The following is a 13,377-nucleotide window of genomic DNA, read 5'->3' as shown; positions in this document are numbered from 1 at the left end:
CTTTTTATAATAGCTCCTAATATTGATCCAATCACCAATACTTGGACAATGTCAGAATTTTGGAAGGCGAGGACATTTTTTTCAAGTGCTCACCATCCTCTTAAAGTTGGAAGTCAGTGATACAATGTAATTCTAATCAATTTACAACCTGGGAATAGTTACGAAGGAAAATGATCTAATGGCAGATCCAGACCTGATGTCAAGAAAGATCCTAGTGTTGGAGAACTTTAGGAAGATAGTTTTTAAAGTTAACCAATTCCAGCAAATGTGCATTTGAACTGGGACTACTTTACTTTTTAAAGTACAAAGCACACAATTGGCATTCCGATAGGAATTTTAATATTCCCTTCCAGTAATCTCCATGTGTCTGGCTACATGAACAACTTGACTTCAACATTTTTTATTTTGCTCTCCTGTACCCCATATCTCTATTTTAAATAAGTTCTGTGTTGTGAAACATGTGAATATGCTCTAAATTGCTTAGTATGGAATCTTTGACTGCACTTTTGGAAGTTACTCATTATTTCCAAATATATTTACTTGTAGCTGCAATTTGCATTTCTTGCACTTCTGACACCATAAAATTAGTTCAACGTATGACCTAGCGACCTAGATCAACAAACATGAGCTTCATCAAACCACATACTCTGCTGGTAACCTAAGCTTTTACAAGGGATGTTTGTTTTTTCTGTTGGCTCTCGTTTTGTGCATAAAGGGCCTGTCCCACTGTACGAGGTAATTCAAGAGTTCTCCCGAGTTTTCCCCTCATTCGAACTCGGAGAATGTCCGTAGCGGGTCCGTAGGAGTTCATGGATGTCTTGTAGCGGCTCATATGAGTAAAAAGTAACATTTTTTTCATCACGATTTTTTACTCGTGGACATTCTTCAGTGTTGAAATAACGTCACGAGATTACCGGATTTCCCAAGTAACTACCGTTACTCGTACGAGCCGCTACAGACAGAGTTCGAATCAGGGGGAAACTCGGGAGAACTCTTGATTTACCTCGTACAGTGGGACAGGCCCTTTAATTATTCTAATTGATCAAAGGCAACCAAACTGTTAATATTACTGAATATTAAAGACTGCCTGACTGATCAGTACTTGGGGATTTGGTGTTTCTAAAAACAGTTATGGAATATGAATATTAAACTTTGTGCAAATGCGAAGCTACAGATACTGGAATCTTAAGCTGAACCATGTTGGAATAACTCACAGCATTTATGGAGGACAGTCATTTTCAGTCTGGATCTGGACAGACAATTAGGATCTGGAACCCTTCAGACCGAAGAATTCTCCACCACAGATGCTGCCTGGCGCATTGAGTTCCTTGAGCATTGTCTTTCTATATAATGTAAACTTCTTTTCAAATCCAGTAATATCTCCCAGTAGCTAATGATCAAAGCTTGGTACATCCAAATGCTCTTGGTACTATACCAGACAATATAAATACAAATTGACTGCTAAAGTTAAATTAGTTGCGATGTACAATTTGCATGAATGCAAATGGTAGATACTTCTACTGTGCTGTCTTGTTCAATCTGCATAATACATGGATGCACTTTATTTAACAAGCGTAATGTCTATGCTTTGCAGGAATCTGGTTACCAGCAGAACTACAAACGTAGTGTAGGAGTTGGCCCTCGTGGGACGATGAGAGGAGGTAATTATCTAATGACATCTTTATCTGGGGCCACTTAATTCGGAACCACATTTTTAGTACCTTATTGATGTCCGAGATTGACAAATTTGATGTACAGGACTTGGAGTTATTGACTTATTCCGTTTTTGAATTTAACACATCCTCATCTCCTTCCTCCATTGTTTTTGTTGGTTAGATGTAGTGCAATTAATCGTAAGCAAGTGGATACAATATCAAGCATATTGTGCAATGCAAATTACTTGTGGTTCTATCATCTGCATTGCATCAGAGTTGAGGTGCATTCTTTTAGAACTGGCAGAGCATGCAGTTTGGCCCAAAGATCAATTGGTCCCTCAACACCTCTTAATCCAGAACCAGGGGTCACAGTTTAAGAATAAGTGGTAGGCCATTTAGGACTGAGATGAGGAAAATCTTCTTCACCCAGAGTTATGAATCTGTGGAATTCTCTGCCACAGAAGGCAGTGGAGGCTAGTTCACTGGATGTCTTCAAGAGCGAGTTAGATCTAGCTCTTGGGGCTAAAGAAATCAAGGGATATGGGGGGGGAAACAGCAGGAACCAAGTACAGAATTTAGATGATCAGCCGTGAACATATTGAATGGCGGTGCTGGCTCGAAGGGCCGAATGGCCTACTCCTGTGCCTATGTCAGTTTCTAATCTGGATGTTAATCTTTTTTTAGATCATACACCCAGCCTACTCTATCTACCATAAGATTGAATATTGTATGCAGAAAATATTATATCTTTTCATCTATAGTAAGGGATTTCACATGGAATAAATGTGGTTTAGTTTCCTGATATTAAAGTAGAAATGTTCAGTTTATGTTCCCATTATTAAATCATAACGTGGGTCACGCTAGTGAGGTTTTAATTTAAATGGTAGGTTGATGTGAAATCAATAAGATTTAAATCTTAATGAGGTTGCATCTGCAGAAATATGATCCACGTGTTTATTTTGGATTGGTGTGGAGATGAAAATGTCAAGGTTTGTTGAAAAATAAGTTGGATTTCTAGGCGTAGCATTGGATTTTTACTGTTTAAAGTTTGAGAATGAGGAGTGATCTTATTGAACTGCAAAGTCCTAAGAGGGAATGATGGGGTAGATGCAAGTGGGAGATTTGCAAGCATTGGGCCATAAATGACTGGTCCCTTAATACCGAAGCATGTAGAAACTTCTTGATGGTGAATCTCTGGAATTCACTGGCAGAGTAGTGTAAGGTAGAACCTTGCATATTTAAAGCAACAGTATATTTTGAGCGAGGGCCATGATCTAGCATGCATAAATTAACAATAATCTGTGATGCTGATTGCCAGGTAGACCTGGGCCAGGCAGCCTACTCCTGCTCCTATTTGCATATTGGATTGATGTTTTAATTTTCATGAAGGGCTTTATAATGAAGCAATATTGGAATGCTTTCAGTCTTGGGCATATCAACTTGCTACGACTTGACTACCAATACACTGGGTTGGTAGTTTTTGAGTGGTGGAATTACAATGTTGTGTCTATCATTTGGAGTACATTCTGCAACTTGAGGTCCTACTCCCAATTTTTTTTTTTTAGTGACATTTATCTTCTCCCCCAAACACAACCCACAAGCACTAGATTTAAGCCCGTCCTACGTACGTGTCCTTGGCACGCTAATTACGAGACCTCATGGTCGCGTTGAGGCGTGACGGTCCTGTGAAGGTCGCGCGTGACTTCATGCGTCCACACAGCCGTCTGGAGTGGGTGACGTCATTTGAAGATGGACATAAAATGCAGGAGTAAAACTCAGCGGGACCGGCAGTATCTCAGGAGAGAAGCAATGGGCGATGTTTCGGGTCGAGACCCTTCTTCAGTCTGAAAGAAGGGTCTTGACCCGAAACGTCATCCATTCCTTCTCTCCAGAGATGCTGCCGATCCCGCTGAGTTACTCCAGCATTTTGTGTCTACCTTCAATTTTCTTGGCCCCACTCTGGGAGTAGAAGTGGGGGCGGATTCGGACAGCAATGGCCGTGAGCCCCAGGCCGAGCTCGGCGATCGTTTGCCTGCTTCTGCTGCTGTTGGAGGTGAGACGTTGCATCGCGCCAGGGTCTTGGGCCTGTCCCACTTTGGCCGTCAGTTATCCGACAGGCCGGTGGCGCGCAAAGATTTTGTTCGCTGCAAAATTTCTGAGCGCCGCGCGATACTGCGCACAACTACAAACCCCTCCGCGCTTCTCAGTGGGACCGGCCCCGCGTGGCCACACGATGCCCGTGTGTCTCAACACAACGACGAGGTCGTGTAATTTGTGTGCCATGGACACGCAAGTGGGACAGGGCCTTTACTCATTACTGAATTTGTTTACGTTGCTATCAATGTCAGCTGCTAGCTTTCATTCTGCATTACAAGACACTTTGCCAGCAGCTTGCTAACCTCTATCATCCTTCCACAATCAGATTCCAAATGCAGGACTAATTGCATTACTAGCACCATGGGATGAGTTTCTCTTCAGGGCCATATTGCTGGAATTGAGCAAGTGAAATGCTTGAATGATTTCTGCCCCTGCTGCTGCTTTGTAAATTAGTTAAGGTTGACTGCTCCAGTTTTGGGGGGGAAGATAGTAGTTCATTCAACATGGGTAGGTGTTGCTCACCAGCTGCCACATAGACTTGACTGGCTTTAGTCTACTGGCAACAGCACTCTGTAATGGGGGGGCACAATACAAAAACAGGCCCACAGAATCCACGCTGTCACCACCCAATTTGCACTAATCCTATATAAAATCCAAATTTTCTGCAACTTGCTGCAGATTATGCCACATGATCGCATGTCTTTGGGATGTGGGATGCAGGCACAATGAGAATGTGTGGACTCCACACAGGCAGCACTTGAGTTTGGAATTAAATTTGAGTCTCTGGCATTGAAGCAATGGCATTACCAATTGTGCCCCTGGGCTTTCTTCTAAAGTTCCTGTAGCTTCAAAGCTTGGCCATCTGAGGAATTATTAATTTTCTCTTGTAACTTGCAGTGTTCATGAATGGCAGAATAGAGGATAATACTGTAACTTTCTAGATTATTGCAAATGTCCATCTTCCATTACAAAAAAAATCCTCTTAATTTTGCAAGCCATGGGTCCATATGATAGTGTTAGGATGTAAACTGTACTTTCAAATGTCATTAACTTCCTATCAATACTTGGTGCTGAAGTTTCTGCATCTCCACCTTTTGCTTCCCACCCTGATCCCCAGATCAAACACAAAATCTAACTTGTACTTGGGATTTGGCAATTCAATCGCGTTTAAATCTACAGTTGAAAAATAATGTCTCTTCAGTAAACACTAGTAAGTGGTAGATGGAATTTTGTTTGCAACAGTTGATTATAACTTGATCTGGTGACTAGAGTTTCTGCATACATGAGTTGTGTTGAACACTTTAAAATCTTTTCCTTTCATCAGACTGCACCTTCCTTGAACTTAAAAGTTAAACTACATTTGCATTACAATACCAAAACATTAACGAGATTGTATTACAGTGCTTGTTAGTTAGATATGAGCTTTCTTTGCAGGATGGAGGTATTCAAGATTTGGATGGAATGCTCCTTGCAACACTGATCATAGTCCACTGTTTAAAATATATTTGTATTCTTGTGCTCCACATTCAATCTACTTCAATGAGCAACCAACTTCCCTTGCCATGTTTCCAAACCATTGATTTGTCTTGTCAAGTTGAGTTTATAATGTATCATGAGAATCTTGCAGCAGCACCACAGGCACAGATTCTGACAACAAAGAACATTAAATTATTTTGCACAAGTCTGCAAATTTAAAAAAAAAGATACAGATGGAGGAAAAAAGACATTGGGGCAAAATAACAACTGGAAAAGTCCATGGCAAGAGATGATTTGTAATGTTTTGTTGTTGAGGTTGGTTTGAGTTGATAGTTGTAAGACTGGTAATTCCTGGTAATTCCTACCCGTGTATCAACAAGAGGGCGTAGCCTGGATGTTGGTGATAATTGATGAATGCTGGCTTTTGAGGCAATATCTCTCATAGATACCATGTTTTCTTAACAAAGGGATGGGTGCAGAATTGTTAAAATCCCTCTTGGGGATGCAGACCTTAATCTAATGTGCGCAGTTAATCAATGAAGATTGCATCAGAATTGCATTAAATGTATGAGTACTAGTGAGATGTAATCTATTGATTAAACTCCTCCATGTTCAAAGGGACTGGATTGGAAGAAACTAATTTTGATTATCAAACAATGGTTTATGATACTAGGGAGTGTCTCAACATTTACCAGAAACACTATGAGCAGCTTGATCATGGTTTGTTAAACTTCATACTTGTGCCTTCATGGTACAGTTTACTCCTTGGAAAGAAATTCGATCTTAATCTCATTGTTCCAGATATTAAATTTCCTTGACTTGGAAGAAGTGTCCCTTTGCTAGCACTTCAATCAACAGTACATTATCTGTCCTGAACATTTAGCTGTAGACTACATTATGTCAATCCCAATAATGCATATCTTTCAACTTTGTGGACACTACTATGAATGAGACCATGGGAGAATGTTTGCTGATATCTATAAACTGTGTGAAATAGTCTATTACTTTGGTTATAGTTGAAGTGCTTTTCTGCTTCAAGCACAGGTTATGGTTCTCTCAAACTGAAGGATATACTGGGTTACAAGTTGCATTTTTTTTCAATCTGGGATGTTCACTTCATGGGTCCTTCGGGCACAGTATCTTCAAACAAAATTAAGTAATGGTTTGTAACGTCTGATTTCGATTCTAATGCCACTTTAATTACACAGATTGATCACGTTTCCATTTTGTTTGGCATCCTTTTTATCCCATGTAACAAATCATAATTTTAAATTAAAGTGGCTGGTGCATTTTATTTTTGCAAACTGTGCTAATCCTCCACCCATAATGCAGATACTTTCTAATTGATGCAATTTTAAATCACGTTTGTAGAATTAAGTGATGAACAGGAATGAGCTATGAAGAACTTAAAACAATGTACCAGAGCTGTGTTTAATCATTTGTTTCTAAAGCCCACTTAATGTCTAGTTAAGAGATTTCTGTTAATTGTTTAGATCATGGTAAAATGTGGTAACTCTATAAGCAGAGTGCAAGGTTTCTCAACCCAAACAGGTCTTAATTACGTGACAGCTGGTTGGAGCGATTCATCTCAGCTGAGCAGTCCAGAGCGAGACAATGAGCATTTCCACAGTATGGATTCTGGCCAAGGAGACTCTCGAAGCCTTACTCCAGTGGATATGCCAGTGACCAGCCAAGCTACCACCCTCTTGCCAGTGCACATTTATCCTCTTCCTCAGCAGATGAGAGTGGCCTTCTCTACAGCAAGGACCTCTAACTTTGCCCCTGGATCACTGGACCAGCCCATTATCTTTGATCTACTGCTCAATAACCTCGGAGAAACGTTTGACTTTCAGTTGGGGCGATTTACTTGTCCTGTGAATGGCACTTATGTCTTCATCTTTCACATGTTGAAGTTGGCTGTGAATGTGCCTCTCTATGTAAATTTGATGAAGAATGACGAAGTCCTATGCTCTGCTTATGCCAATGATGGTGCCCCCGATCATGAGACTGCCAGCAACCATGCTGTTCTGCAGCTTATCCATGGAGATCAAATCTGGCTGCGATTGCATAGAGGTGCCATCTATGGAAGCAGCTGGAAATATTCTACCTTCTCTGGATACCTCTTGTATCAGGACTGAAATGTGCTCCAATAGCTAAAATGCTTTGCACTCTGATCACTGTAACTTAAGGTCACAATTTGAAGTGAGTTGCCAGGGATGACTTGTTAAAATGTCACGGTGGTTTTCTGGGGTTTTGGTTTGCACTAACTGGGCACTTTAACCTGTGATGCCTTGCTAGTAGAGCTGCAAATATATTTTGTTACAGAACGCGTCTTGCACTTGTTGGTCAATGACAACTTATGTGATGTCAAAATGATAAATTTACTTTGCAAGAGATCCTGCTATTTACAATGCCTCATGGTGCCTCAATAAAGATATATTCTGCACTGTTGGTGTTTTTGAATGGACAGTATTGTTGCTGCACTTTAGGTATAAAGGATTGCAAAATTAAGTTCTGCATAGCTTTCCAAAAACTAGAGCATCACTAAGGTCTGGAGCAATATTTTGTTTCAAAGATGTGAACTGCCTTTACTATTTGCCCTTTAGCACATGTATTATCCGAACTTTGCCAATGATGAGCCCATAGAGACAATAATATCTCCCCCCTCACTAGTAAGAGAGAATTTATTTCCATACAGTGGGTTTGATCTTCATTTTTTAAAAACCCTGCAAACTCCGATGCTGCAATTTATTTTAAATTGACCAAAGTGCCTTAAATGGACATTTTCCCTGTAAAATTAGTTTTACTGGCATAAATCCAGTTGGGAACATTTGGTTTTCAGTAGTTGAGATTTAAATTTGCATTTTTAACATCTCCCTCAGCTCCTGCACCTATCTTGATGATACATTTATTAATTTTCAGCTAACATTACTGTGCTTCATACAACTAGAACACCTCGGATCATGGGTGAGAAAGTTGAATACTAAATGCAAAATCCAACTGAATGTGCATATCCTTTTTTTTACAGAATAAACCAGTGAAATTTTAAACAAAATGATCAAACTAATTTCCCCTAACATGAGCAATAAGGATCATGGGCAAGTGTCATTGGAAGCATACTAAATTTGAAACACTGTTATTTGCCTTGACATGCAGCTGAAGTCATTTTAATGTGCTGCCCATGTTGATAATCATAAACTTCTGACCAAGAAATCTTATTTTTCTAGAAGGAACAGATGTTTATTTTAATCACTTGCTCATTGTCTTAGGAATTGGCCTCCTGTGTAAAGCACCGATGGAAATGTCTAATACATTTAAGGACATGGAATTCTTCTCCAAAATGTCTGGGAATATTTTCCTTTCTGACATTGAGGCACCTTCCCTTTTCAATGAGCCCCCCACAGATATATAGTTCTACTGTGGAGGGGTTCCTTGTTGCACACCCCACCCACCCTTATCCTATCCTCCCTGAAGGTAATTTAATCTAAACTAAATGAAGCCTTGTGTGTAGTTCTCCTATGGTAGCAATCAAATTTCCACTTTTAAAATTGATCCCAGACTTGAACATATTTTCCTGCAATCGTTAAAATGTACTGAATACAAATAATCTGCTCTTGAATGCTGAAATAAAGAACCTGGGTTGTCTTTTCTAGCAAGATGGTTCAGCTCTAACATACTGTATACACCCATTCCATCTGTAAATAACTTGGTGATACAGTCAACACTGCAAACTGTGAATTTGGAAATGGTCACTTTTTTCTATAAGTTTACTTCTTCTTGCGTAGGGTGTGCACCGCCTAAAGTTGCCAGACAACTTGTTCTATTTGTGCACACCAAGTTGATTGCATTCGTCGAAACAGGGCGGACCACTTAAAGGTTGCAATCTCCCACCCCTATAAGTTTACATGTATACATGGAAAGAGTTTGCACTTGCAGAGGAATAAACTGTTCCTGAGAATTATTGTTGACGTTTACCATGATATTTGACGTTAAGATTTTCATACCTTAAGAGGAAACTTATTCATCTTTGCCGTCAAAGAGGCTTAGCTTGCATTTGCACAAAATAGATTACAATGCCAAACCGGTCACATGTATAAACAGGAAAACACGCAGTGCTGGAGTAACTCAGCAGGCCAGGCAGCATTTCTGGAGAACATGGATAGATCATGTTTCAGTTTGGGACTCGTCACGTATCATTTAATATTTTCTGAAATAATCTTCCACCTACCCTAACCCCCATTACATATGGTTCCAAAAGTAACACTATGGTGCACAGGGTTAAAGATGGTATTGCATACTGATCAAGTGTGTGAAGATATTCCAGATAATTTCAAGATAAACACATCCAAAAAATTAATGTTTCAAAGACTGATTTCTGCAGATGACCTTTTTTTACAAGTTTCAGATGGAGGAAATATGAATGAGTGCTACCATTAATGATAGTCTTTTCTCAATTTTTTATATCCTTGCCAATCACATGCCTCACTGGCAATCAGTATCTCACACTTAAACTTCTCTTCCCCATGGAACATGCATTCAGTGAGACCATTGCCCCATCTCTTCCAGTTCAGCTACTTCCTCAGAGTTTGAGTTCCCATGGTGATGATTTCTATTTAATAATTTACAAAATATAGCATGAAATGAGCAGCTTTAATTAACCAGCACTCCCAGAGCTGTTGTGGACTTCTCTGCTTCAGTTGTGGAAGAATCCCACTCTTTCATGAAGTTGCCTCGTACTGATCAGGTGGAGGCTGCTCTCCGGGATTCTCTTCAAGATATCAAATAATATAGAGGATAAATCCTAAATTTGAACGTTAATCTGATTTGCAAAGTTCATTTTTATGTTCTCAAGTTAACAGTAGAATTAAAAATATTCCCACAATTTATTTCAAATATTTTAATGTAACATCAAGTGGGAATCCAGACTGACTCTAGTTATAGGGTATATACTATTACACACACACACACACACACCGAGGCCTAATGCAGCTGTATTATTTTAATACATCAAGTACTTAAGCTAAGTGTTTGGTGTAATTGGAGCAAAGTACTCATCACCTTGCCTTATGGTTTAAAGCAAGCAGAATTACTACCTATGTCAGATTAGTTGGCATTAACTGACTCATTCGTCCTTGTTTAACTACCACAAAGCTCTCTTTAAGCCTTGTTTCAGTCCCAATAATCTTCTCTATGGATTAACCTTGGTTAGATTCAGGTATAATTTGGCTCTTTTGTACTGTTTTCGAGAAGAGGCCACACGTCTCTGGGTTCATTTCTTCAATTTGAGCCTGTGAAATATTGCTGTCGATTGATGATATGATATGAGTGTTCTTAAAGGCAGAGTGCCTCTGCTGATTTGGTCTGCTGGAAATGATGGCTATTGCTGCTGCTGTATCAATGTTCAATAGCTTAACTTTTTTGGCTATCTGCTCTTCGTGGATTTTAGCCTTTGACAGAATGTGGATGTTGAACCTTCAATCCAATTTATCATCTCTGACCACTAAATGTTACCAAATTTATATGCTTTCCTCCAAAGGATATACAAGTGTATATAACTGCTTATAAATCACTGAACTTGCAATGTAGTTCTTGTATAATTTTGATGTTTACACATTCAGTTGCTTGTTCCAATTCTCTGGATTCCCCCACCCCCATACTATTCTACTCCTCCACTTCCTTTTAAGAAACTTTAGAAAACCTACCACTTTGAAGCTTGTCTGATCCTAACTTTTGAAATGCCTTGGAAGATTTTACTTTGTTAAAAAACGTTATATCAATTGTAGATCTTTGTGAATCTTGCTGAAGCTATCCACCTTTAGTTTGGAAATTGTTTCAAATTATTTTTTCTGATCTAAAAAACATTTGGGAATGAACGAAAACCATTCCAATCTCTTTCAAACAATTCGAGCTTTTGCTGGTGGAAGACAATTACATAGCTGAGTGTAAAATGGAAGCTTGCTTCTCATGGCTCAGTCGTGCGGTTTGATCTGGTTGCCAACAAGATTAAGTTTCATATTAGCTCTCATTAACTTGAGATGAAGCCGTTGCCATTACAAAGTGTGTTTGAAATGAGTATTTACATTTGATAGCCAATGAGTTGGAGAGGGGGGGGGGTGAGTCATACTTTAGAGAGCAGATTCCAAATGAGTGAAAATACAGCAATGTTCGCCATGTAGACCAGGTTTATTTATCAAGTAAAATGAAATCTAGTTGCATATAACAAATGGATAAATTGCCCACAACTAGTGGTCCTACAGTCCAGGAAATATGTCCATATCCTCAGTTTAGTGACATTCAGATGTGTTTTGTCCCACATTAGGGGATATTTGTTAAAATCCAGGTTTGCAGTTATTTGAATATATGAACCTGGTGGTATTAACATTGAGCCCCTGATGGAAATGTCTTGTGTTGGAACTAAAACACAGAAAATGCTGGAACCACAATGCAGATTAGTCAATTTATGTTGAAAATGAAATTATTAACTTTTGGGTTGGGGACAATTCATCAGTTCTGATAAAGAGTCTTCGACTTGAATCAACAACCCTTCTTTCGCTTTCCACAGATGCTGCCAAACCTGCTGAGATTTCCAGCATCTGCATGTTTTTACATTTTAATTACGATTTTAATTATGCTGGGTCTATTTAACATATCCCAAGGCCTCAGATTCAAACTGGCTGAAGAATAAAATAAGCAATATAAATTTAGTTTTAGCCAGGCATCTGGGGTTGGATTGTTCAGTTGATATATTATTGAACAATGGGAGGTCTAAAAATGTTTAAAGGGGAAGGAGTAAGATTAAACATCCCATCTCTCCTTGTGCAGTAATAAAGGCGGTCAATTATTTATCAGATAAGAGGAATAGAACTTTAGTTGTGGCTTTGAGTGTTGGGCAAAGGTAAAGACTTTTTCCATTTACTAATTTGTGCCATTAATCCAATGTTTCTGCATCCACACTGAGTCTCAGTTTCTGTTTTAAAAAAAATGTTAAATTTGAACCCCAAAATCACAACTGCTTTCTGAAAAACTAAAACAAACCACCACAGAAAACAGATACTACATTCAGAGAAATGGGTAGGGTGAACTGGCCGATAAAAGACCACTGAAATAATAACTTTCTCCCTTCAGATGCTGCTAGACTTACTGACTTCAATACTATTTAATTTATTATTCACAATATGCAGTTGTGCTAATCTTTCATAAAGCTCTTTGGTTTTGGGGCATGGTGTTGCATTTCATTTTGTTATCCAGACTGAACTTCAGATATTTAGTAGACAATTTTGTGTTGATATTTAATTGATGCAGAAGGCACAAGAGGCACTTTAACTGAGTTTTTGTAGTACGAGATCTTGCATTTAAAGTTACCACAAAAATCTGATTTCAATGAAAAATCATCTTCAACATTTGGGGATTGACGGCAGGTCATGAGCAGTCTGTTTCCCTGGCAGGGCCAATTATTTCATTAATAAGCTTCACAATTCCCACTGGAGTCCGAGAGTTACCAAAGTCTATAAATTGTTGTGATGACTTAAATCAGTTAATTAAATTGTAATGCCGAGGTATGGCAATAGTGTTAAATGCACTGTTTAACTTCTAAAGCAAAATACTGCAGGTGTTAAGAATAAAGAAATAAGAACAGAAAATAATGAAGGTGCATGTTGAGAATTTCCACCGTTTCCTGTTTTTATTCCATGGCTTCTACTTGACCTTTTTTCCTCTTCTCACACTAGAAAAAAAAGACAGCTACAGATTTGCAGTGCTGATGGGAAGAATTTGAATGTACTGTAGCTTCATCTCTACTGTAGCTCAGTATATAGTATCAATACATAGTAATGGTTAAAGTTTAGATTTACCCACCTACTGAATTTTACTTTTAAATTATTGTGTACAATGGGCACAAGTATTTTCTGCACATTTTCTGCACGTGGTTATTTTTTCATTCCATTTATTTAATCTCATCCAATGACATATCCTTTTCCCCTTATACATCTTTGCATGTTGTTTGCCTGGACCACTGCCCGCATCCATTGAACAAGTGATGTGTGTGCTGCAACCAGGGCCTTGTGACATAAACAAAATGCTGGAGTAACTCAGCAGGACCGGCAGCATCTCTGGAGACTCCAGCATTTTGTGTCTATCTCTGGTGTAAACC

General features: G+C 39.0%; 1 protein-coding gene across 4 annotated transcripts in view; it reads left to right on the top strand.

Annotated features, from left to right (window-relative positions):
• The window catches only part of caprin2 (caprin family member 2), a 49,995-nt gene that overhangs the window by 33,662 nt on the left and 2,956 nt on the right, over window positions 1–13,377 (top strand). For 2 of the 4 annotated variants that reach the window (XM_033037709.1, XM_033037707.1), the window contains 2 exons: window positions 1,595–1,661; window positions 6,762–7,679. In XM_033037709.1, coding sequence (XP_032893600.1) covers window positions 1,595–1,661; window positions 6,762–7,366 — 672 coding nt within the window. In that variant the 3' untranslated portion in view covers window positions 7,367–7,679. Of the gene's footprint in view, window positions 1–1,594; window positions 1,662–6,761; window positions 7,680–13,377 lie in introns of those variants that run through there. The other 2 variants (XM_033037708.1, XM_033037710.1) reach the window with 2 other exon arrangements.

Source organism: Amblyraja radiata, chromosome 19, assembly GCF_010909765.2.
Source record: "Amblyraja radiata isolate CabotCenter1 chromosome 19, sAmbRad1.1.pri, whole genome shotgun sequence".
NCBI lineage: Eukaryota > Metazoa > Chordata > Chondrichthyes > Rajiformes > Rajidae > Amblyraja > Amblyraja radiata.
The sequence above is the reverse complement of the archived record's forward strand: the minus strand, read 5'-3'. Positions and strand labels throughout refer to the sequence as shown.